We start from the raw sequence: 27,067 nt of genomic DNA on the forward strand, positions 1-27,067 counted from the left end.
ATTTCCTCTGAACGTGATCATAATTAAGTTTTAAGAGACATTTTAATGGGAGGTTTAAAGGTAGAAACAGTACAGTGTGCCTTTGAATGTTGCAGAGCGCCCCCATAAGGTGAGAAATGCAAAGAAAACTTTGACCTTTCAAGACTGCCATCAGGCTTATAAATCTGCAGTTAGACTTAAAAAAAAGTAAAGGAGCTACAGCAGAGCGTGAAGCCCTGTGTGCATGGCTTAATAATAGCAATAGTTATAAGTGGACTAAGTTGACTGGTTGTGGCTTAGACCTAACAGTCTCTTACACTAAGCAAATATATATATATATATTATTTATTTTTTCAACAGAATGTATTCAGTTGTACTAAAACATGAACAAAAAAACGTATTCTCTACTATTTGATTTCCCTCGAAAGTGTTAGGTCACAGTTTTAATTAAAAAAATTAAAACTGTGAAGTAAATGTGAATGCAAAACAACCAGGAGAGGGACTTTCCTTTTGTGCCAACTCATATCTGAGTGGTTGAACCGGCTTCAGGAAGTTGTCAAATAAATGTTGATTGTCTTGCTGTTGTTATACCTGCTTGGAGAGCTCTCCCAGCTACAGCTGAGTTTACATGGTATGTACACCTGTTCTCAAAGGTATTTGCTGTGATCTTTAACCTTGTTAATGCTAAGCTACTTTCAGTGTCTTTATCTACATTTTAGTATTATATTGCTTTATACTCGGCTCCCTCAGTATTTTTTTTTCTTATTAGTAAATCGTGTTTTTGCTTAATCTTTTCAGGAAAATGAAGGAAATCCTATTAACAACTTTTACAAACACTGTACGTATACTTTAGTAATTTGTGATCACAATAGCTATGTAGTGGTGGCATACAGTTTCCTGAGTCAAATTGTGTTTTTATTTGAAATATATTTTGACTCTGACTAATTATTCTTACTATTTTCAGACAAATATTACCATTTTTATTCGGTCTGCTTTGGTCTGGGATCTGCCATGGCACTCTATAGGCCATTTCATTGTAAGTATGTTCTGTATCCACGTTCTTAAAAAGTAATTACTTATGTTCTATTATCCAGCTACTTCTGTAAATTTTGCACTTCAGTTTTTCTTTCTCTTTCATTTCCAGCAGTTTTGGTGCCTTCATTTCTAGGTCTGTTTTTCACCATAGCATTTGAGATTTTAGGTATAACTTTGGGTAAGCTAACTCTTGTTTTATTATTATACACTGACATTTTATAACTTTAAATATGGCTGCTGTCATTCCTTAATCTTTTTGATTTATCAGTTCCCATTTCTTCATTGGTTTACAAGCATAAGTGTGTTGCTTGATTGTGTCACTAATAATATTTTTCTTCTTAGACCTGCCAGCCCATACTAAAAGCTGCAAAGGGCTTCCATATGACAAAAGAGGTAGGTTTTTGCATTATAATAAAATCCTGCTAAGCCACAGCTCCTTCTAAATTAATTGGCATTATTGGTAAAGACGTCTAGTCCTTAAAAGAATTAACATTTAGATTCAGTAACCTATTTTATTGTAGTACTCCCACCTTTATCTTCCCACTCAAGGTATATTTTTGGCAAAAATTAATCCTTATCCAGCCTTTGTCACAGTCAGATGCCTCTCTTATTTTTTGCCCCCAAGAGAGGTACATTATCACCTAAATCAGGTTGCCATTTTAAAACAAACTTATTATCCTTGATGTTATATGTTGAACTGTAAAAGCCTGTTTCGTAGATGCCTCTAGGTTGCTCCACTGTACAACACCTGTGCTGCAGAAGTAATGGCAAACTGTTAATGAATTTGGATCACAAAAGCTAATTTAACCCTTCACCTCTTTTCAGATGTGTACTGGGGATTTGGTCTTGCCTTTTTTGTGGCCTACTTGAACCTTCACTCTTACCACGGTAGGTAACACATACTTGGTGGATGCTTGATAGAGTGCTACCTTGGGCATATGCTGTTTCATGTGGTTAAACACTCTACTTTCATTTTTAGTCTACACTCTTTCATATGGATGTGGAATCATGATGTTTGCTCTAAGAGGTGCCAAACGAAAATATAGCTTTCTGAGGTACGTAGGCTTGAAAAGTAGTCACAGTTATGTACTTGAGAATTTGTAGCTTTTACTTCTTCAAAATTTAGGTTCAACATGTCTCAATACATTGGAAAGTTAGTTGTGGTCTGATGTAAAACATTACATGTTTTCTTTTTTTTTTGGACAGGAAAAGGAGACAGCAGAGAGCCTGGAGGTAGCGTCCGTTTACAAACTTAGGAAACAGAAAACGGGTTTGAAATCATAAAAGCCAAAGAGCAAACATATTCTGATAAACTGTGAAGAGTGAGATATGCCAGGAAGTCCTCTATGATGCCATGAAAGAATGATAACGTTGGACTTTGCTTTATTTTTATTTTCTCTTTTTTTGTAGATGTAATAAAAAACTCCTCAGGAATGTGTAGTATTGAAATGTTAATATGATACCAATATGTAATTTTCTTTTGTATAAAAAAATTTGTTTAATATTTTGAATTTATTTAAGTTATGCAGACACTTGTCTAAATAAACAGAACAGAACACAAGTTTTCAAAGTCAAATGCAGAGGGCTTTATTACATGATAGTATGGGAGATACAAAATTTCAAGTAACCAAGAAGGTGTTTTGCTTTTTCTCATGTTCACAAGTCAGATGTAACTAAAATTGCAGCTACACCCTTTTCTTAGTCATACACTGTACCAACACTGGATGGACCTGAAACCCTGAGGTGTGTTAGTCTGAACAGCTGTAAAAATCAATATTAAAAACAGTGCTGAAAAGGAAGAATAAGGAAGTGAAACCTTATTTAATGGTTTATGATTTCCTCACATTTCTTTGATTGTTTTTTTTTCTTCTTTTTTTTGTCCCCACTACCTTCTACAAACAAGAACCCACATGCCATCTTTCTGACACTGTTGACACAATAAACACATTAAACTGGGCCCCACCCAGTATTAAAACATTAGAGAAATTCACAACTATGTCTTGTGAAACAAAGTAAATAAAAGGGCACTGAAAACCACATGAAAGTGAAACTAACATGTAGAGATGCACCGAGAAATCAGCTGGTGATCAAAATTCAGCTTGGTTGAGTGCTACCAAATTGCTCTTACAACAGCAGTATTTGGTGCAGAGGCTGTTACTGAGGGAAGACTAGTTATTTTCTGTTTCAGTTAGGGTTATAGAAGTTAAGCTATAGGACATCCCCAAGGTTAAAAAAAGCAGTTTTCAATGGAATTTTTATTTTTCAGTGACAAATGCCATGCACTCATTGTGACTGCTTACAAATGACAAATAGACTTTGCCAGCTTTTTGTCATTTCATTCTTTTTTACCCAAGCTTCTCATGAATGAAATATTGTCATCTGCATATTTCAACTCGTTCCAGCTTTGGGGACTCGGCAAAGGAAATAGGAAAGGGGCAGATTTACAAACTTTCAGATATCTCAGAAATCTGGATGTATTACAGCAGAGGTAGACCAGGTTAACCTTTTAAAGTTTTAACCTCTATCTTGAAAAAGGAGGAACTGAGAAATATTGACAGCCTTTTGAAAATCTCAGAGTTCAGGTAAGAATCTACTCTTGGGAATACAAACAGAGATGGGTGTTTACAATTGCTAATGCTAATCATGCTAATTGCTAACATAAGATGAAAGACAACTTAAAATCTAAATTCTCATCTGTCTGTAAAATTAAAAACACTGCTTTACAGAGACATTTCTGTCTGAGAATATAACTAATGACAAGAAACCTGCTGATATTTCTTCAACAGAAAGGAACTAAAATTGGTTTTGGTAAGTCAAAGCTTTTCAAAAACAACAAAACCCAGATTGGTGCATCTCTAGTAATGTGTTAAAAATAGAACAACAACTTGTTTTACACAGTGATAATCCATCAAGGGCAAAATAACCAATGGCAACAATTGGAACCAATCCTCTCTCCGGATTGGTCCATAAGAAGGTAGAGATTAAAAGTAAAGATGTGTGTTAGAGGTTATTTTATCTCTGTGTGTTAGGATGAACGCACAAAAGGGAAGTTAAAGCAGACATCTACATAAATGTGAACTGCACAAAATCACAACACTTCAGTACATTTTTTAAGTGAATGGTTTAATGATAAAAATGGGTTCTGTGCTTCCACAACATACATGACTGTCTATCTCCATCTGGAGGGGATTAGTTGGAAAGGTGGGTGGGGCACAGAGGAAATTACTTGGCATTAGCAGAGCTGCTGAGCATCTTTCGGATGGCCTGTGCGATGGCATCGCGGTCTATCCCATAGATCTTCAGGAGCTCATGAGGTTTGCCACTTCTGGGAACGTGGGACACAGCCAAGCGGTGCAGAGTAAACCCAGACTCGTTGACCATTGCTGAGGATACTGCCTCCCCCAGACCACCTGTTAAAGAACGGTTTAGTCCATTGGAGAAAAAAATTCTACACATTCTCTCAGTAAGAAATAAAATTATTTTATGCCAAGAGAAAACAGTTAAAATCAACAATTTCACCTGATGTAGAACATAAAAAATGCAGTCCAAAGTATTAGTGACTAAAGCTGCTAAACATTCTTCATCAAGTACAGTATACACTATAAGCCTGCGCTTTTATCCTATGAAGAGCTGTGCAAAGCAGACTGTGCTATCTAGGTCATGCTCTGCCCCACAGGCACATGCTCAGTTAAGGAAACCTGACAGCACTCTGCCTCTCTTTCTTTAACATTTACAAAACATAGACTCCACTACCTTCCCTCCGATAGGAGCACACAACAAAGCATCGTCAGCCAATAGGTCAATGCCAGCACAGCATGCGTGTGTCACTGAGCCAATGGAAACGTGCCACCACGACACAGTAACACATGAACCAATGGCAGAGCTCTAAAGCCACATTATGCTAAGATGCTTTTGGCTACCAGGCTGGTGGTGCTCATATAAAATGCAGGAGCAGTGTGGCGTGAGTAACGATTTCTGAAACCTACCTTCGTAATAGTGGTCTTCAACAGTGAGGATCCTTCCCCTGGTGACGCGTGCATGGTCGATGATGGTTTTAATATCCAGCGGTTTGATTGTGAAGGGATCAATCACTCTTACAGAGATCCTCTCTGGAAGATGAGTTTAATGGACCAAAACAATCCGTAAGCATATCAATTATTTGACGAGTACAACTAATACGGAAAACTGAAGATTATACGTAATTCTGTAGCTTTTTCTGCAATGTTTCACACGCAAGATGGCCATGGACATTTTTTTATGGCTATTAAATTATGGCCAGTCCTTTTCGTAGCCCAGGAAAATAAATCAGTTGAAATTCAAACCTATTTTCAAATTTCCCATCAGTATTTAGCCTTAGAAAAGATGTTCAAAGTAGAGTTTTGTTAGGCCTTTTGACCACAACCACCTTAAAGATCAAGGGAAGTCTTGATGTGGTGAACTTTCACATTTCAGGCACACTTTAAGGTTGTCCAGATGAAAAAAAACAATCTTTTCTGTCTTTTCAATAAAATTGTGCTCAGTACTGTATTTCTTGTTGTCTTGTACCTTTCTTGAGATGCTCAGCAGCTGCAATGGCTTCATGCACAATTACTCCAGCTGCAACCACAGTCACTTGATCCTCTTTGCCTTGGAACACCACCTGGCAAAGACAATTTAATTTTCTATTTTAAGTTGCTGTGTTTTATGTTCTTTTTATGTTTACCTATGGAGCAATTCATTTTTGCTTATAGGAGATAATAGTCACTCACCTTTGCCTGTCCAACATGAAAATCCTCATTGCTGTTGTAGATGATGGCATTGTCTTGGCGACTGGTTCGAATGTAGCAAACACCCTTATTAAAGAGAATAATCAAGAAAAACATGATTATTTTCATAATAATCATGTTAAAGGACAGTTTTGCTTTATGCAAGGGTTTTAATACTCCTTTGGAGAAACCATTCCTACCTTTGTGGTTGCAGCCAGTTCCACAGCCTTTTCTGTGGTGACACCATCACTGGGGTAGAAGATCGTAGCAGTAGGCAGGGCCCTGAACATAGCCATGTCTTCTAGAGCCATCAGAGAGGGGCCTTCCTCTCCTGTCAGAGGGTAAAATTATTATAATCTACACAATGCATCCAACAGCAAGGTAAATTAGTTTTTTTTGGTGAGTTGTTGCATGCAGGAGAAAAAAGGTCATTCTGGATGCAGGGTACCTGGACTAACAAAGGGATACTTGGTTCCCTGCTGACAGCTTCCAGTGCAGACACAAAAGGAGAAAGAGGGTAGGATTGAGTTAGGACTGAAAGACCAGTGGGGGGAAACCGTAAGGAAGCCACAACATAAGAGTGGAAGAAAAATAATAACTGGAGATTCATTAAAATTTTTTTAATTTTTCCTAAATTTATTATTATTACAGTGAGTGAAAACATAATCTAAGAAGCCAAAGGCTGTGAAGTTGCCAGACACAGTGTGAAAGTATAAAAGTGGATTTCGTGATGGGATATCTGAGAAGACTGTGGTAAACATGGCTTATTGTTAGTAGCAATCTACTAACCAGTAGACAGACCACAGTGGGAGCCACACAAGTTGATGTTGCTTTCTGAAATGACTGCCATGCGAATCTGATCATAGGCACGCGTAAAAAAGGAGGCAAGGGTGCTGGCAAATACAACGTTCCTCTCGCGGGCAGCGCATCCCATGGCAACACTGACCTGCAAAAAAAAGGCTTTTTATTATGTATATAGGTGTAATATTCCTGTGTCAAGGGAGACAGATGTCGGTCAAACAAACTTGACCAAAAAAATACATCTCTGAGAATTCAATATTTCTCACAAAAACCTTCCCCCAAAAGTCTCTTTGAACCAAAGACCAGTTCAGCTTAGAGCTAGTGAGAGTAGCTTTCCAAAAATCTCTGCAGCTTATTTTGCCATATGGGGGGAATCAGTGACATACCTCATTTTATGAATAATTTCCTTTGTTCTTTCTTCTTATCATAGCACCATAAATATGTTTTGTCAAAAGTAACATATGGTATCAGGATTTTTACTGTTTTATTGTAAGCTTTGGCATATAAAATTACATCCGATTATCATTCTCACATAGCCTATTTGGAAACCATTACATTTAACGTTTCTCCTGTATTCAGCCAGATGGTTCCGTCCTCTGTACTGATTAATATTTTACGAATACACTTGTCATGACGGTTTATCGTCACATGCATGCACGCATGACCTACATTAGAGATGACTGCTGGAGCCATAGAGTCAGTCTGATTGTCTCTATGTTACGATTTAATGAAAGAATTAAATGAAGAAAAAGAGAGGTATTTAATAACCAGGATGATTAGAATATGTCGAATTCAGCATAAGAAGGGAGGCTAAAACCACTTAGGAGTCACAATAAAAGAAATGCTAAATGCAATCTCTTCTGCATTCATAAAACATTCTACCAGATAATCCGTATTAAGAACACAACACTGAAAGTATCAAAAAATAGAACAGCTCTCTGGTTTAGTGAACATTTTTATATGTATTCATTTGGGGATCATACCATGTTCTGCTGAGCAATGTAGCACTCAACAAAACGGTTTGGATGTTCATTCTTGAAGATCTCAGAACAGGTGAGATTATTGGTGTCTCCATCAAGGACTACAACACGTTCGTTGTAGCGACCCAACTTGGCCAGTGCCATTCCATATGCCTTGCGAGTGGCAATCTGTAAGACAAAATTCATAATCCAGCCATCAGTTTTGATCAAGAACCCCAGTATAATATTGTGTTGCAGTTATTAATTTGCAGGTATCACCTGGATTCAACCTAACTAGGACTTAAGTCACAACTTGAATTAAAAAAAGGCTTTCGTCACAAAGTTAATGCTCGTATATATGTCATTTTAAAAGAAAGTTTGTTTCTGAGAATAACTTTTAGTTCATGTATATTTTCAGCAATTATTTGTCCTCACAGAAAGAGATAATTGTGGACAGGTTTAAATACATAAACAATTGATAATACACAGAGCACTCTTAAGGATTTTATATATCGCAAATAATAAGACCTTTTAATTTTTCAGCAGTAAAATTCTGAAATACTAGCTAATGCTATGTTGTACATAAACAGCAGCAGGAAGTGAGATATTCTGTTGAAGCTGAGGTATTTTTGGCATTTGTTGAATATTATTTTTAATAAACTTAACAATTATAATAAATTATGTAATTACATAATTGAGAAAGCACAATTTTTCTGTATTTCACAAAAAAATCCTACTCAGGAAATGTAATTGTTTCCTAACTTCTAATGTGTAACAGCTGCCTGTTCTTTTTTTCTTTTTTTATTATTTTACCTTTCAGAAATGATTCACTTTGCATTACGTTTGGATTATGTAAATGTATTTTCATACAATAATACTAAAATGAAAATTATTGCACTCAGTAGTGCATAAAATCTAACTTGGGCTTAGAAAGGTTGTTTTCAAACTGTCATTTTTAAAAAACATTAAAGCTGCAGTAAATGTTGTTAGATTAGCTAAATGGTCTTAAAAAGAATATGAACATACAAACCTGTTTGCACATTACATGTATATAAACAATGGTACAAATTTAAACAGACATTATGTATTTAATTTGTTATGCATTAGCAAAGCTAACAAACCATGACTAAAATGCTAATTCTTTATATTTATGCTCTAATGTGTTAGCATGAGGCACAATTTAAGAAGCACAATGTGCCATCTTGGAATTGATGTGAGATGTGGTGATTAATTTGAGATTTAACAGCAAGAATTTTGTTAACAGACATATAAAGGTGAATTGATGCATTTGTGTAAATTTGACAAACTTTTTCTCCAGGCTTGTAGTTTGGTGCACTTGGCATGCGGATGTTCCTCAGGCTAACAGGAGGGGAGTCCTCTATGGGAGCCGGGGGGTAAAGGTGCTTGCTGGTGTTCATAATCCGGCTCTGCAGATCCTTCATAACCATCTCAGCCATGTCTTTAGGCAAAGCTTTGGCATGCCAGCCCAGTTTATCCTCTGCAGCTGAAACAGCACACAAAACACATACAGACATTTTTAGTTATGTCCCTTGAAGCTGATAATGGACTGTGTGAGGTTTTGTATTTTATGAAAGAAGTGAGCCGTCCATTTGCAGATGAGGAAGGTCAAACTATTACCTGGAATCCCTTTGCCTTTGATGGTTTTAGCAATAATTGCAGTAGGTTGATGACGTGGTTGGCTCAAAGCCTTGCAAAGCTCTTCAACACTGTGACCATCCACAATAATGGCATGCCAGCTAAACTCAAACACACAGATGGGCTCACAATAAAATAATGCACATCATTATTTATATTATGGATAATATGAAAATGTCAGTGTTGTGATTATTTTAACAAATTCTACTATCATATTTATTTCTACTCTGACTATTTCTACTCATGTTGAATTATCAATGTACACTATACCCGAAAGCCTCACAGCGCTTCTGATATTTCTCTACATGATGCTGCAGTGGTGCAGGGTCACTTTGGCCCAAGCGGTTGACATCCATGATGGCCACCAAGTTGTCAAGCTGATAGTAGGAGGCAAACGACATGGCTTCCCAGACAGAGCCCTCCGACATCTCACCATCCCCCAGCAGGCAGTACACACGGTAACTGAGGTGGATAACAAAATGAGGCTCTTTTGTCAACATCCTTGTGTGTGGTATATACTTGGTTCTGTTTGTTTCTCTGATCAACATTTTACACTCAGACTGGATTTCTGTTCAAAATCTGAGCTGTGGCTTTGTTATCAAACCCATTTCTAAAATAAAATGAATCTGTACAAGTAGACAAAGGAATATTTTTTTTTTGAGAAAATATTTCTGCTTACGTAGATAGGCTGATATAAACAAACAAAAAAAGATAAATATCTGATTTTAAGCCCCCCTTTAAGTAATGGTTTTCTCATGAAGAGAAGCGAGAACCAGATATAATCAGAATTTGACTCTATAGTTAAATGTGCTTGGGTGGTTAAAATAATTGAGATGTGACTGCTGCGCTCTGTGATTATTAGAGCAGAAGAATCGTGAGTGCAGACATGTAGCTGCAGCACACACCCGCTGAATGTGGAAATCCTCATGAAAATGTATTAGAAAGGTGCATTCCTTAAGACCTAAATTTTATTTACAGAATTCGTCAGTATAAAAATCTTACATTATTAGAGTATTACACCCTTTCAAAATTTAAAGATACTACCTTGTGGTGTATTTTTCTGTGACCATATGCATTTATCATGATAATGTAGCGGGGTAATGAAACATGGATGTTCACAGCAAAATTTTACAAAATAAATAAATAAAAAGTTGAAAGAAACTGCTAATAATTCATTGTGCACATTTGGATCAATGACACCAACTGAGGCATGAGTTCTGAGCTGATTGGCTGTTATTAGAAAACAGAGGATAAGTAATCACCTTTGATGGAAGAATTTGATGGAAAAGCATGCAAAGAAAGAGAAAGAGAAAACAACATTAAAATCACAAATGCAGTTTTCTAGATAAAAATGCAAAAATATTCCACAGGTGAATTCAACAGAGGCATGTTTGTTTGTAAGCTTGTTTTTTGGAGAGTTTATATTTAATAAATACAATTTTACAATAAAATTGTAAAACAAACTAAAATGTGACAATAAGAAGTAGAAGTGACAAGTTATGTCGAAAGATATCTTTATTGAGTTTACAGAAAAGTCTAGGGTATTTCCATTAAGTTGCCAGTCAACACATGATAAGGTGCTGAAGTACCTTGAAATAGTCCCTGAAATGTTTATTCTTCCCTGTTGTCCAGTATAAATGTTTGTGATGGATTACCTGGACTTATCAAAGTATTTCCCGGTGTAAGCCATTCCACAGGCCACACCAAGACCCTGCCCCAGTGATCCAGTGGCTACATCAACAAATTGTTGCCTCTGAAAACACATGAATTATGAATGTCATCAGGAGGTGGAGGCTGTTGATTCATTGGATGTACTAATCAAGGATTATCCCTGTAGGTGTAGTGCAGTTTGTGACTGTTTACCGGAGTTGGGTGTCCCTCCAAGGTCGAGTCAACCTGGCACAAACTGAGCAGATCACTCTCCTTTAGGAAACCAGTCTCAACCCACATGGAGTATAAGGCAGGAGCAGCGTGACCCTGAGAACAGACACAGCAGCAGCTTAGAATGCCAAGACACGAATATGAAGCAGATTCCTGACCATTCCTGAGAACACTGCAGCTCACCTTGGAAAGGATGAAGCGGTCGTTGTTGAAATTTCTTGGATCTTCGGGGCGGTACTTCATGGTATGGAAGAAAAGGACAGACATGATCTCTGCTACACTGCAGCATGATGTGGGATGGCTGTACAACAGAAGAGATAAGACTCAGAAAATCCCACAGCTTTAGCTTAGTGCTTTGCCTTTACATTTTTAATTTCAGGGCCAATAGAAAGATTACCCATTTCTATGTAAGCTGTTTCCTTTAGACAAATACTGCAATAGTTCTGGATCAAGGTCTTACTGATACATACACATGTTCATGTCTTTTTTTTTGCAGAAATTTAAAAATGTAACATCGGGGAATCTCTTTATGAATTTTAAATGAACAGTGCTTAGACGAGGAACTGTTGGAAATGCAGACATTGATCTCAAAATAAACTTGACTTTCTAAAAACTGCAGTTTAATTTTTTTCAACGGGAATATAAACGTGTAAATGTCAAATCTGAAAGGTAATCATTATATCCCAAAGAATACACAAAACAAATTTTTTCAGCTCTGTAAAATCCAAAATATTTAAGTGACTTGCTAATTTTAAAAAATCTGACTGTTGGTTTCAAAGCAAACAACATTCACAAAAAAATAAACCAACTGCACTGACTATTCAAAACAACATACTCAGCCTGTAGTGACATGTAATTCACGCATTAATGCTCACAGTAATGCATGAACGGAGCCACTCCATGTTTCCATTGTCAGAATTTTAAAAATCAAATCTACATATTTTACATATTTAAAACAGTGTAAGGGCTTAATTTTATATATATATATATATTTATTTATTTATTTATTTATTTATTTATTTATCTATTTATTTATCTATTTATTTATTTATTTATATATATATATATATATATATATATATAAGATGCAGATCACAGGCCATACAAATTAAAAAAACAAAACAAAACTTTGAATATAACCATTTTTTATATCAATAGACCAAAGGAGCACGATGCCAGAACACACTGTTCCTTTGAACCTTTGTGTGCATTTGTGTCTTTGTGTGTGCATCGGTGCGGGTATAGCTCCGTCGATTTGCTCAGTCGATTGTTTTTCCAAATTGAAAAGCCTTATTTAAGTTTCTCCCAGGTATGCACGTTTTTGCTGAAAAGTCCTAATCCAAGCATCGAGATATCCTTTTTTCCAGATTTAAAGAGCAGGCGATGTTTGTGGCTTGAACTCACCCACTTCCAGCTGCAGTCGTTGCCTTAATGGAGTTGATTCGGAGGCGGTTGGCGATGTTCCTCAGCGCCTGCACTGTCTGCTGGTCAGGTTTGTGGTAATCCTCCATGAAGTCAAAATGTTAAGTTCCACAGCACCAGAAAAGTGGAAAATGAATGATGAGTTTGTGTTTTTGTGTAGGTCTGAGCTTTGCTAGAGCAGCACTTGTGTTTGTATGTGTGAGAGGGACAGAGAGAAAGAGGGTGAGCAGAGAGCAGAGGCTGGATTTTATCCTACAGGGTTTACAGACAAAATGCACAAGGACAGATGCACATACACACCCATGGACATTCAGACACAGAGGAGGGGGCAGGGTGGTAGTGGTGGAGGGGGGAGGGTGGTGGTGGTGGAGAGTTGTGGGATGGGTGTTGCTGCAAAAATATAATGCCATATATTCCACTCATTCTATTGGCCGCAGTGTGACGGTTATGGTGATGGGTGAGGTGTGGTGTTTTAAGCATCTCTGCTTGATCAAATGTGACATTACTGTCTCAACTAATACATCAAAAACAACATCTGATTACACCTTGTTTGGTACTGACAATAAGCCACACATTTTTGTTGCTAAGGCTTAAAAACTAGTTACTCAAAAAATACACATTTGAAGTTACAAGAACAAGAAAAAAGGGGTGCCCAAAATAAATTAATCATATAAAAGATATATCAGATATAAGACATTGATGACCTTTTACAGCACATTATTACAGCAGGGAATAATGTGCTTAAATGCTAAATCTACAAAGTAAAAGAAAAGGGGCACATATAAAGCTCAGCTGATTAGATAAATCTGTGCATTGCAATAGTATTCCTGCCTTTCAGAATTTTTGACATTTTTCATGTTACAAACTCAAATCCCAAGGTATTTTATCAGAATTTTATACAATAGAAGAACATAAAATCTATTAAATGCTATTCATTAGCCACTTCATTATCTACTATTGCTTCAATAGTTGTGAAGCAGAAGGAAAATTATGATTTTTAATTTAAAAAATGTGTGCTGTTTGTACAGGAATAAAATATATTTAGTACTAATGACCCAATAATTTGCAGATCAACCTTTAAGTCTTCAGAGTATGGCTGTACCATTTTTGCATGTTTACAGTTGGGAAGTTTTGCCTTTTCTTCTGCAAAATAGCCCAAGTTCATTCAGATCAGATGGAGAGCATCAGTGAACAGTCTTTTTGAAGTCTTGGTTTAGGTTTGACCTTTGGGTTATTCTAAAATATGAACAAATAATCCACACGTATTTATCCATCAAGCAACACATTACACTGTTAAACATTATCACCTCATGTGATTTCTGCATGCAATAAAGGAAAATACCAAATCCAGGGTCTTAACTTATTATTTTGTTGAAATTGTACAATAAGGGTGTGTTCCAAAATTAACAATAAATAATGAGATACTCTTGTATGTTATTCAACAGTGCTTTAGTGCTTGGTCTCATCTCAAGATAATCCCCTTTGAGCCTGTAGGAAGATTACTCTGCCATCTACAGGATAATCTTTGTCAGTACATTTGACCTGTTTCTATTTTTATGCCATCTGATGTATAATCTAAGAAGACAAACTGAAATGTGAAAAACCTAAAGTATAAAATATAAATTATTGTATACAATTACTGCTTTGTAAGCATCATGAGTGAGGCACATTTGGTCCTTCCCTTTTTGACTTTATTACACTGACAGTTTGGTTCAGGAACTAGACATATGATGATAATTTTTCATGTATTACTCAAATTCACAACATTTCCTTTCAGAAATATTGTTTCAGAATAGTTTATGAATTGAATTATTTTAAAGAAATAAAAAAATACTCCCAAATCTTGCATGTAATTGGCTACTGCAAGTCAAAACTTAGTTTTGTGACTGTTTCATTTGTGACTGAAAGGAGGAAGAAGGATATTATTCTTAAAATGAATGATTGTGTTTGTTACTTTACTGACTGTAGTGCTAATATGTGAAGTCTAGGGTAGTATGTAAAGGTATCACATGAAAAAGTTAATACAAATCTATAGTTACTATAATAATATTTAGAACCACATTAGAAGGAAAAACCGAGGTATAATTTTGCTATTTAGAAATCAACATCCTGAATTGTGGCGTGCTGCAATTAATAAATCAATTAACCAGTACCACTGAGAGTGAAATAGACTTGATGATATTACTCTCTCCTTGCTTAACAGTACATACAGTTTTCAAAACAGCCTCACTTTGACTTTTAAATGGACTGAACTTATATAGAACTTTTCCAATGATTTTGACCACTCAAAGCGCTTCACACTAGAGTCACATTCACCCAATCACAATCATAAACATGCAATTTGGGGTTAAGTACCTTGCCCAGAGGCACATTGAGGAAGGAGGAAGCTGGAATCGAACCTACAACCTTCCAATCGCAAGATGACTACTCTACCAAAGAGCCACAGTCGCCCCGTGTTTGGTTGCATGTGTTAGGTTTTAACACATTTCTTGTCACTGTAGCCAAATAGCTTGGTATGGTATTTGTCTCCTTAGATCACAGCACATTTCTCCTGAAGGCATCTGGCTAATGTAGGCAGCAAGAAAATCATTTTTGATGGTAAACTCACCTCACTGTGGACAGTAATACTGGTGCTCCAGAATAGTCTTGATCATAATAGCCTAAAGCCTTGGTGATTGCTGGGTTGTTCATAAAAATCATAACCTAGTGTCTTTCATCTGAGGTGGCAGCTTGAGAGAAATTGTTAATATTTGGACACGATTGATTGTTGTAACTTGACAATGATTCTGAAGACACATCAAAACTGGTTTTGGAAATATTACATCAAGTTTCCTGTTTGGCTTCCCAAAAACTCTTACCTCAACTCTATTAAAATACAGATATGATGCTTGCTCAAAACCCTTTTCTGTGGCATGAAGTCAATAAATTTAAATCAACTTAATCATTCTGTCTATAGGAGTGGTCAAATATCCAGCCAGAAATATATGGAAGACATTAGCTAGATCTCCAGAAAGGATATGCTTAATTAGTAGTCTTTCATAACTTTCTGTGACCATGTGTTTATGTGAAAAAGTCCACAATAAATTAAAAAGTTCAACAAATTGTTTGTTTCATTAAAATTCCAAAATGGTGAGATTTAAGTCTGTTTTGTGTGTATGCAAACTTCTAACTGTAATTGTATGTTGTGTTTGAAAATTGGAAGGAACTGAACATTTAGAGATGCATTTCTGCTTAATGCAGACAGACACTATTTCTTGAATAGAAAGTCATTGGCGTTCCTCACAAGCCAAGTGTTAACCAAGGTTTAAACACCAGAGGGCGCTGTCTCCCAGTAAATATTGACTGGATGTTGTCTGACATAAAAAAGCATGATTGGTGGATTTGATAACTAGTACTAGAACTGATGAAAAAAAGACTAAAAGTTCCTCGCATTTATTTTAGTTATGAACTTTAAGTATAAAAATTAAAACTAATTGTGATAGAACAACTGCAAAAATAAAGTGTGAGTGAAATCTGTGCAATTGTGGCACATGCTTTATGACCGTCACTGCTCCAAATAATTAGTCCGGATCCCCCTCTGCCATATTATCATCTCTGCCCTCTCCCACAGTTGGAAGGTCATTGCCCAGCATCTCTGCGTTGACTGTCGGACGACGATGACCTCCTTTGAGGGCCCCCCTCTGCTTCCATCCTGGTTCCACCGACATTGTCCTTCTCTCAGTTTGCAGCAACTCCTCTGGGCTCCTGGGTCCTGTCAGAAAAGCTTTCCTTCACAGAGCCCCACAGGTGCCAGCCAATGGAAGCCTGGGAAGACGATGACACGTGATGGAGCTTGGCCAATGTCTGACTTGCACAGCTGCACACTTCCTGGAGGGAAAGTACATTCAGAAAGCATGAATGTTTCTATTTTTAAATCTGTTTGGCTGAAAAAGAGGAGCAGAAGCATCACTATTAAAATAATACTGTAATAAGCAGATAGATAGATAGATAGATAGATAGATAGATAGATAGATAGATAGATAGATAGATAGATAGATAGATAGATAGATAGATAGATAGATAGATAGATAGATAGATAGATAGATAGATAGATAGATAGATAGATAGATAGATAGATAGATAGATAGATAGATAGATAGATAGAAAAAAACACATTTCTTTAATGTCAGTCACTCCCTTGAGGTTGAGCCTCTTCACCTTTGCTCTTATCAGTCGATTTTCTTAAACCGCTCCACAGCCACCACAATGACACAGTGCTTGCCCTTCCTCCTGAGAGCTGTCTGTCACCCACAGATCTTACTCACTCACAGTGGAAATAAGACCAAAACCTTTTAGGACCTACCATTAAATTGTCAGCAAAGCCACAGACAGATGTTCACACATGTACTCGGAGATTGTTTTCATAGCAGGAGTAAGGCCTGGGTTCGGAGGAGAAATGGTGAAACATGTTGGAGAAGGAGATGCATTCATAGCCTAAAAGTGGAGCTATTGATGAAGTGTGGAAATGAGAGCCAAGGAGATTAAAATGAGCTAATATGGAGATTCAGATGAAGAACTTCAAGAGGAGCAGAGGAAGTGGATGAAGAGGGAAAAGAGAAAGGAAAGGAAGATTGTGTGAGCGGGGTTGAAGCATGCGTTCTGAGCACAGCGGCGAAGCTGACGATGTACTGGGAGAACAGCTGCGCTGCAGGGCTTTCAGGCTCCATCACTACTGCTCTCCTTCAACCAGCTCCACACATACACATACACACACACATACCCCCCGTCCCCACACACACACACATATATATATGTACATAATGCTATCATAAACATGCAGAGGCACTGATTAGGCTCAGTACAGACAAATGTTCTGTAGTATGAACCAGGTCTCACATACACATCCAGACAAGGGGATCAAATCAAGTTCAATTCAGTTTATCTATATTGTTCCAATTTACAACACATGCCATTTTAAGGTAATTTACAAAAAGTAATTTCAATTCATTCATTCATACGATGAGGTATGAGAGAGGCAGAGGCAGGGAGAAATACTTTTTTGGGACCCCTTTCTAGTCCTGGACTTCTGGACAGGATATTTCTAATTCTGGCAATATTACAGAAAGAGAGGAAATCCAAGAAATCTGTTCAATAAGGGATTTAAATGACATATCATGGTCAAAAATAACACAGAGGTACTTTTTCACCAGAAGCCAATTTAATGCCATCCAGATCAAGTAACTGACTAAGCTGTTTCTTTTTAGACGTTTTGGTGCAAAGATGAGAACTTCTGTTTTGTCAGAATTGAAAAGCAGAAAGTTTGGTGTCATCCAGGTTAGTATGTCCTCAAGACATGCCTGTAATCTTCCAAACAGAGTGGATTCATCAGGATTATTGGAGTATTATTGGAAAATATAGTTGAGTATCATCAACATAACAGTGGAAATTTATCTCATGCTGTCTGACGATTTTTACCAATTCTCTTTATTGAGAATCCAAAGCCCAATGTGCAAGAAGTATATGAGGCTGCCTTGGGACTCCCAATAGCCTGAGGACTGCAAGAGTACCTAAATTTTCATAAGACAAGCTGAAAATGGACCTCATAGTGGAGTAGTTGATAGCAATGCTGCCTTGCAGCAAGACTCATTTTATGGGGTCGTTCTCCATGGAGTTTGGATGTTCTTTTGGTGAATGCTTGAGTTATGCCTGGGAGCTCTGGCTTCCTCTTACTTCTTAGAACATATGTGCTAAGTTTACTTGCACTCTAAATTTCTCTTAGGTCTAAGTATGTAAATGCATGACTGTTGTCTTGTGATAGTTTGGCGACCTTTTCAGGGTGTACCCCTCTTCTCACCCACTGTCTGCTGGAGGCAGGCACCAGTCTCCCTTGCAACCTGAAGTTCTGCAGTGATTAATTAAATACTTAGCTGTGTGTTTCCTGATGCAAACCAAAAAGAGAACATTGACTTTCATGTTTTTTAGAACAAATTTTAAGATCCTTTTGCTGTCTTACATAGGTTTTTTAATTGCCTTTAGTTCTTAAAGTTTTATATTTTTCATTTAGTCAAATTTGTTTTTACCAGCAGCAGCTACTATTCTGCTGCTGGTCAGATAGCGTTGCATGTATTTTTGTATGCAGTCACTGGTGATTGGTACATCTTGTCATCTGCTTCTTGAGTCAATAGCATAGTGCAGGCAGCAGGTCAGTGACTCGATGCAGACTGTTTTATTTCCTTTAACTTACTTTGAATATATATTTACTTGACTTGGATGAACTGACTGAAGTAATTTTTTTAAGTACTTTGAGACTACATTTGTCGTGAATTGATACAATATAAATAAACTGAATTGAATTATCACAAATGGAATCACACTCTCACCAATAATCATACCTGTCACAGACAAAGGTGACTATTAAACTACTTGATAAGCTTTACAAAAATACACTTAGGATCCTGGACAGGAAAACCAAACAATATTATTATTACATTCTTGCCAATGTGGTGCATCCTGAAAACATTAACAGCGTTTTATTCTTTCCACATTTTGTTTTGTTAGAGCCTTGTTCCGAATTGTTTTAAATGACCTCTCTTCAAAATTCTACCCGCAAATGCCCCATTATGATTTTAATATTAAAAATAGAAAACAGCAAAAATAATCACATTAACTCAAGTATTCACAGTGTTTTCTTAATATTGTTTCCACTGATCGTCCTTGAGATGTTTCTATGGCTTAAATGGAGTCCACCATTTAACCTGTGATAGGTGACTTTTGACCACATATTACAAACAAGGAATGTCTGAGAGCACATCACACCAAGCCTTGAAGCAGATAGGTTATAGCAGCTGAACACTACACTGAGTCCCACTCCTGTCAACTAAGATCAGGACATTCAGGCTACTATTCACACAGGCTCACAGAAATTAGGCAAAAACATAGAAAATGTTGGCTGGTCCAATGAGTTTCAACATTCAGATGGTAAGGTCAGAATGTGGTGTAAACAGCACGAACGCAGGATCCGTCCTTCCTTGTGTCAATGCCTCAGGTTGCTGTTGGAGTAATGCTGTAGGTGAAATTCTTTTGACACATTTTAGTATTAACCAAGCATTGTTTAAATGCCACAGCTGAGTATTTTTGCCGACCATTCGTACACTGATGGCTACTGCAAGCAGGATAGTCCATCACAAACTAAAGCTAAGATCATGTCAAAGTGGTTGATGTAGTGGGACAGGAAATTCGGGGGAGATTAACATCATGGATGTGCAGCTGACAAATCTGCTGCAACTGAATGCTGCATTCATGTAAATATGGATCAAAATCTGTGAGAAATATTTTGGATAAAAATTTTAAATCTATGCTGTGAAGAATGAAGGCAGTTTCAAGGGGAAAATGTGTACAACTCATCACTAGAAAGCTTTGTGCAAAGCACTGTGCTACATTTTGCTGATTGATTGATTGATTGGTATATTGATTGAAAGAAATTACAATATATGTATTGAATTATAAACTGGAACACTAGATGAGACTGCTGCAGATACTTTTACAATTTAGGAGGACGCACATGTAAAATTACTCCTGTAGATTTATCACAATCTGATTTAAAAGTGGTGAGGGTGAAACTTAGGGATAAAGGATGAGGAGCAAAGGTGAAGTGCAAAATACAACAGATGTTCACTGTGAACTACATATATTGAAAAAAAAAAGCATATTTATTTACACAATCCCATCAGAGAAGGACTACACATTATTTACACAGAGCTTTCACAGGAGAGATAAAAACTAAAGATCACTGTTTCCCTCATGCATGGTTGACAGTCTCCTGATTTGTATTTTTGAAGCAAAACTTGAAAAAAAAAATGCTTGTAAGACAAATATAACTGTTCCCTAAGCATATATATTTTTAATTCTTGCATTTATTTATGTCTAGATGCTAAAGTGATCCAAAGTTCACTTTTCAGATTAAAGTAAATTTTACAATTAATTTGGAAATCAACATCCTTGCTTCTGGCGCATTCTAAACTGATACAGCAATTTGTGCAAACATAGCTGTATATAGTGATTAAAGATATGTTTTAGTTGACCAACAGTCATGTGTTACACATCCTAATTTTAATGACCCATGTTCTATTCTAAGTCTGAGGAACTAACTTTTTCATGACAGTCTTGGTCTTAATTATCAAATTGAATAGCAATAAAAAAAAATTTCCAAATCTAATTTTAATTACTGAGTTAAATTACCTTTTCAATCATTTATATTTTTCAATTCAGCTATGACTCTGAAAAATGCAAACTCATACAGCAGTTACCACCAACATATGCACACTGATGCAGAGCAGGATATCCATTGGTGAATAATGCACGTTTGTTCTAGAAGAAACCATTATCCAGGGCAGACAGGTAAGCCGATACAGAGGACCTCATCCCAGCCTCGTCGTCCAGCCTCTCTTCACCTGCTGCTGCTCACTCATTCACTGATCAGGAGAGGAATGTTTTCAGCTTTCTGTCAGTGAGACATGCTGTAGGTGAAGAAGAAACCCCACAGAGCTGTTCTAATTAAACAGGTAAGATCTCCACAACACTGGCAGCGATGCCTCAGACACATCATAACGCCAGACTCTGAAATCCTGCCACTCTTATGGATAATGTATAAATAAAACTGTTGATGGTTTTAGTCAGCCTTGCCTAGGCGATTGTTATTTCTATGTTGTTGTTTTGACTACAGCAGAATAATTAAAATCTTTCAATAGTTGTTAAAAGGTCATCTATGGGTGAAGGCTATCACTTGGTCATAACTTTTTCATAAGGGTAGTATTTATGCATAAAACCTTGTGTATGACAGATGTGAAAGCGCTCCCTGAGGCTTCTGCTCTCGTCAGATATTTCTCTCACTGTATCACACACAAGATGTTATTTATGTTTCTTTAACATTACAAAAGGAGCCTGTGGTTCTATGTCAGTGTGTACTGCTGTTATTCTGTTTTACTATTACCGATGTTGCTAACGAATTATGTCACAGGAAACAATCAATAAATCATTGTTTCTATTCAAACCTCAGAGAAAGAAGTCTACAATATATTTTGGGGTTTCTATTATGAAATAATACAAAAAAAAAGCTTTCAGTCAGACATTATGCAGCTAAAGGCAGCAGCTGTAACAGGAGAGAGGTGTGTCACCAGCATGAGGTGGTGTAGACTTACTTTCTCATTATGTACACATGTGACATACAGTCTCTGGATAGGGCACATATTCACTGACTTTGCTAGTCATTAATAATTACATGGTGAAAACACTAAAAGGTAAAGGCTTACACATATCTGAACGATAACAGGATCCAATAGAAATATACTCCAAACAAAAACAACAGACTTGTTGTTTTTGACTTAACACAAATTAAAAAATTACTAAATTAAAAATATACGTATATAACCACCACCATGTTTGATTGTTGGCATGTGTTTTTTCTTCTTTCTTTCTGAAATGATGTAGTAGTTTTCTGTCAGATGTAATGGGACCTTTTAAAAAGTTTAACTTTCCCTGCAAGTTTTGAGGATCAACAAATTTTATGGGGGTTTTTTTTGTGACACTGGGATTTTTGTTCCTTTTGCTCAGCACTGGTTTTCCCCTTTTGGGAAATGGATGCAACTTTTGCTCTCTTTCCAGTTGCCGAATAATGACCACTGCAAGTGAGGTCTGTGCTTTGAATGCTGTTGGTTCTTTTCAACCCTGCTGATGGAAGAGTGGCAAGAAGAAAGCCATTGTTCAATTAAATTCAAGAATACTTAATTTATCCCATAGGGAAAATAGATGTTGTCATATCTAATTGTGTCACAGTGTCTTTTAAGAGTTATCGTAGATGTTGATGCTGTGGGCAAGAAGGATCTCCGGTAGCAATCAGTCTTACAACAAATCTGAAGACGCTTCTGACTTTGACAGTGTCAGGATTTTTCTTGAGATGCTGACAACTTGATTTCCTGACAGCAGAGATGATATTCCACAGCAACACGCCCTGGATGACACCATCACTTGTTGGCAAGCACTGCTACATTTGTTTCTACTGCTCCCGTTTGTATGGTCAGAAAGCAGAGCAGGGAATCTGGGATATAACCCTTACCTAATGTGATCTATGGAGGAGATAGTTTGAACCTCCTCCTTCTCTTTCTACTACCCCTTCTTAGATTTGGGGTAGTAGTTCAGGTATTATTTGAGTTTTTGAGATCCTTTTCAGCTGCTCCCAGTTGTAAAAACAATACTTTGTTATCGTGATTATGTATAATAGGCATAGGAATTGTCCAAAAGTAAAAAAGTAAGAGCAAAAATTCGATTCAGGTGCACAGCATCCAAAACCAGAGAGACATGCAATGAATCAGGTCTGGAATCTGAACACTAGACATCCTGTTTCCAGTTCCCCTCAACCGATATAGAGGACACAGCAAACATGTGGAAGAACAAATGCATTGCCCCCTATGATGAAGCATGGTTGTCACAGAATCATGATGTGGGAAAGCTGGTCAAAGTTGCTGATAGTAGATGGACCTAAGTAAGTCCTGTAAGAAAACCCATTAGAGGCTGCAAAAGACTCAAAACTGCTGTGGAGATTAGAAAAAGCTTTCAACTCTTGTACTCCAGAACATAAGCTCCCAAATATGGAATGATGATTTAATAAATTCAGTCTGTATCCTGATGAGTGACCCGCAGGTATCTCTATCTGGCCTATCCAGGAGAGTAAGGAGGTGTAGGAGGAGGAAGAGGAGGAGGAAGAGGTGGAGAGCTCACTCTCTGATGAACGATCGCATCGGCTGTTCACTGGCGCCGTGACGATAAACAGTCAGCGGACAAGGATGCTCTGTAGTCTGGTGCGCACACTTCTGTCTCCAGCTCTCCACAGTCACCATGGAGGAGCCTAATTAAATGCACAGACTCGGTGTGCGTGTCTCTGCTGCTCCGGATGGGGGGAGCCGATGATCTATTTTATTTTATTTTAGGATTTGCAAGCATTTCTCGCCCTGTTTGAAGCCCGAGCGGAGAGGACCGCGGCGGATTTGCGAAGTCTTCAATTAAAAAGGTACGGCTCTGAACTGAAGTTAGCCCCTTTAGCATGGCTGCGTTTATCTGCAGGTTTCCATATGTTGGGGTTTAGTCGGAGGACAGTTTTGTCTCGCAGGAGCGGATCCGTCGCTTTATCAGAAAACAGCGATATGCGTCTCTGGCCGCACTATTAGCCCTGAGTGGATCTGATTGAGGCTGGTTGTAACGAGGTTGCCAGCTGTTTGTGCAGGACCATCTGACGGCTGCGTTGCTCAGTTTTTCAGCCCTGAAGTCAGCCTGTCATTTCACATCGGTTTTTGAAGACGGGGGTGGGGGTTATTTGTACCATGTCTTACCTTGGTGGGGGTCCAAGGAGAAACATAAGGACGCTTTGTGACGGGTTAGTTTGTCACGAATCGCTCATGGAAATGTCAGTGCTCATTTCCATCACCGATCTCGGTGCAGCATTGAAATGAAAATCCTCGTAAAATAACAGCAAAAATGCATTGTTCACATTCACATTGCTGTGTTGACAAGGCTACGTGCAAAGCGCAACACAAAGGATACGTAAGTGCTTAAGCAGAGATGTTGCAGTTGCAGCCCTGCTCTGCAGCCGTCCGACACTCATATTGCATTTTTGTTGGCAATAAGAAGATTAATTCTTCTCGGAGCATCTCTGCAATGTGACCTTTTCGGTTTCTTCCTCTGCGGGGCCTGCTCGCAGTTCAAGGACTTATACAACTGACGTGACCGAGTGACGCCTGAGAGTGGCAGCTCTTAATTTTTACACGCTTTGTTTATTTGTTTGTGTTGTCGCTGCATTGAAGCATCTGCTTCGGCTTTTCTCCCTCACCACGGCTCGACCGAGAGAGTCAAGCCAAAACCAATCTGCCATATTGGTTGTAGTTCTGAAAGATGAACCTCTGTTTGTCCGCTTACATTAAAAAAGACACAGCAGAGGGATGCATTTCACATGTGGTGAGATTATGCAATCGTTCCCCTTTGCAATTTTTTGTCTAAACATATGCTGTTTTTGTAATTTTTTTAGCTCACCATCACAGTTTGAATCAGCAACACAAGACCTTTTTTCCTGCACTGACACTTGTGTCTGACGAACTATCATATCTTTCAAAATATCAGATATTTCTGATTAACTGCAGGTCAGTATTAGCTAAAGCCAATGTTGTGCTATGAACAGCTCCTATCGCCTCTCAGCCAACTTGGACCAGTTTTTTTTTGTTGATATGTAGATTTATTGTCAGTTGAACTAAAATAATAAAATAAATGTTACATTTTTTTGGACCAAAGTTAAACAAAGACATCTTTTGATTGTGCCTCAGTCTTTTTGTTCAATATAGGCAAAAATATTAAATTATAACACTTATCTCCACAGGCACAGACCCCCTTAAAGATTTGCATGCAAAAGTCAAAGAGTTACTTTCCAAAGCCACCAAAGGTTGCTCCACCCTGGTGGATGAATCCCCAGGAATCCTTGAGATGCATTAAACCCAGACAGCACCTAACACCAGCAACAATGCTCCACAGGATGAAACCATCTCACTAGGCGATGGAGCCGATTGAAGGAGCCCAGAGAGACTGATTTGATGTGGAAGCAGAGGCTGTATGGTCCAATAAAAAGTTTCTGTACCGGCTAATACTAAGACTATTTGTATTTTTTTAAGTCATGATGACCCTTTCTAAGTTGCTCAGCAAGCAAACTGAGGGGGAAGGTGGAATATTAAATTTCAGAAACTCAGATAAATATTAATATATTTTGCACCAGAAGCTCTGAACCTCTGAGATTATCCATGTTGTCCACTCTTCTTGTTATAAGGGTATTTGATACGTATTAGATGTGGTGGAGCAAGACCATTCATTTCATAAGGAAAAGGACCTGAAAACATTTTAGTTGGTGTTAATTCAGGCCAGGTAGAAAGTGATCTGTTCTGACCTAAAAATAGGATCAAATATGGATCCTTCTATTGTTAGGATGGAATAACAATAGAAGATCGAAGCAGAATTTAAAGACACTATTCGACTTTCACTGCATTAGTTGTAAAAGCAACAAATAAGGGTACACAATAATTAAAGCAAAAACAAAAAACAAAATAAACAAATAAAATATATCAATAAATATGAATATATTTCCACTATTTTTACATTTTATACAGTTTGACATCCCGGCAAATTCACTCCAAGGTCAAACCTAGCAGTTATGATAGAAACTACAAAAGAACTGAACAGCTCCATGTCAGATTATGCTGGCCTCAGTTAGCATGTTAAATGTCACCGCAAGTAAAGAAGGCTTGTTTGTAGGGGTTGTGAGAAGAAAACTTCTTCCCTTATATACATTATGGCAGCATGGCTTAAATATACATAACATCTGAACAATAAAAAGAATGTCTTGTAGACTGGTGAGACCAAAGTGAAGATGTTCTGCCTTAAGGCACAGTTCCATGTTTGGAGAAGATCAGTCCCAGCATACCAGCACAAAATCTTCTCACTAGCTGTCAAGGACAGTGGTGAAAGTCTTTGGTTTAAGACCATGTGTCCAACAGCCAAAGTTTAGCTGAAACTGGGTCATGCAGCAAGACAATGATTCCAAACACAGCGGCAGAATGACTGAATAAAAGCATTCGAGGTGTTGTAATGGCCCAGTGAACCTGAGTGTAATACTGTGGTGAGATCTTAAGAAAATTGTGTATAAACAAATACAAAAAATTGCTGCTTCAAGTTATTGCTGCTGAAGGGGGTTCTATAAACCTACAATCAGAGAGTATTCAGTTTTTTTAATCACTGTCAATGAAATATTTTTTTTGCTTATTACTGCATGTCGTGTTTTGATTGGATCTCACACTTTTGCAGCTAATTGACACATAAGTTGAAATATTTCCACAGGCTGCCTGTGGAAATATTTTTATTCTATTGTTATACAAAAAAATCTAAAATTTCTCTCACCTATTTTCTTTCAGAGGCAAATTATGCCAGCAGCATCAGAGTCGCTCACCCTGGTGACGAGCCAGCTCATCGGTCAGACCACTCTGCCCTTCACTCGCCTCTTCATCTGCCCTGGCAGATCCATGCTACTGGATGCTCCTCAAAGAGCCACGCCCACACCATGAGCGCCAACGGGCCTGCCCCAGAACCAGCCCCAGAAGCCCCTCCCATCTCAACCCCGGCCCCAGCATCAGCCCCTACTCCGGCCCCAGCCCCGGCACCACCCCCACCCGCCCCACCTGCCCCAACATCCTCTACCATACCGGTAGGTGCGTTGGCTCAGAAGAAGCGACAGCAGTATGCCAAAAGCAAGAAGCAAGGCAGCAATGCCAACAGCAGGCCACCGAGGGCTCTTTTCTGCCTCAAACTCAACAACCCCTTACGCAGGGCCTGCATCAGTGTGGTGGAGTGGAAGTATCCTTTACTATGGCCTTGTGATGATTGGTGGAGGTTGAAGCTCAAAATTCCCAGTTTAATTAGTGAGCTGCCAGGATGAAAAAACTAATCTTACACTTAAACCACTTTGGTGATCGGTTTCTCAAACAGAAAGCGTCTGGCAATTAAGTAAGATATTAGCATCTACACAAG

General features: G+C 37.9%; 2 protein-coding genes across 17 annotated transcripts in view; one reads left to right on the forward strand and one right to left on the reverse strand.

Moving 5' to 3' along the window:
• Nucleotides 1-2,576: 2,576 nt before the first annotated feature.
• Nucleotides 2,577-12,579, reverse strand: tkta (transketolase a). Its single transcript, XM_032549661.1, has 14 exons — nt 12,461-12,579; nt 11,240-11,357; nt 11,039-11,152; nt 10,831-10,928; nt 9,446-9,637; nt 9,158-9,276; nt 8,827-9,023; nt 7,544-7,708; nt 6,549-6,705; nt 5,960-6,090; nt 5,763-5,846; nt 5,560-5,653; nt 5,001-5,123; nt 2,577-4,424 (listed from the first exon to the last, which is right to left on the reverse strand). Exons 1-14 carry the CDS (start codon nt 12,565-12,567, stop codon nt 4,237-4,239), a joined length of 1,887 nt encoding a protein of 628 aa, XP_032405552.1. The 5' UTR covers nt 12,568-12,579; the 3' UTR covers nt 2,577-4,236.
• A 10,574-nt stretch (nt 12,580-23,153) lies between these two features.
• Nucleotides 23,154-27,067, forward strand: part of cacna1da (calcium channel, voltage-dependent, L type, alpha 1D subunit, a) — a 75,430-nt gene continuing 71,516 nt past the window's right edge. For 6 of the 16 annotated variants that reach the window (XM_032549208.1, XM_032549211.1, XM_032549210.1 and 3 more), the window contains exons 1-2: nt 23,157-23,519; nt 26,455-26,893. In XM_032549208.1, the coding sequence (XP_032405099.1) occupies nt 26,601-26,893 (293 nt within the window). In that variant the 5' untranslated portion in view covers nt 23,157-23,519; nt 26,455-26,600. Of the gene's footprint in view, nt 23,520-26,454; nt 26,894-27,067 lie in introns of those variants that run through there. The other 10 variants (XM_032549205.1, XM_032549207.1, XM_032549215.1 and 7 more) reach the window with 6 other exon arrangements.

This window comes from Xiphophorus hellerii, chromosome 20, assembly GCF_003331165.1.
Source record: "Xiphophorus hellerii strain 12219 chromosome 20, Xiphophorus_hellerii-4.1, whole genome shotgun sequence".
Taxonomy (NCBI): domain Eukaryota; kingdom Metazoa; phylum Chordata; class Actinopteri; order Cyprinodontiformes; family Poeciliidae; genus Xiphophorus; species Xiphophorus hellerii.

What these genes read in the sequence shown, in the direction of transcription:
- tkta (XM_032549661.1), bottom strand. Translation starts at nt 12,567, where the DNA reads ATGGAGGATTACCACAAACCTGACCAGCAGACAGTGCAGGCGCTGAGG. An exon ending in ACGACTGCAGCTGGAAGTGG is followed by an intron (nt 11,358 to 12,460) that starts GTGAGTTCAAGC and finishes TCTGTTGTACAG; the next exon opens with CCATCCCACATCATGCTGCA. An exon ending in ACTACAAGCCTGGAGAAAAA is followed by an intron (nt 7,709 to 8,826) that starts GTTTGTCAAATT and finishes TTTGTCTTACAG; the next exon opens with ATTGCCACTCGCAAGGCATA.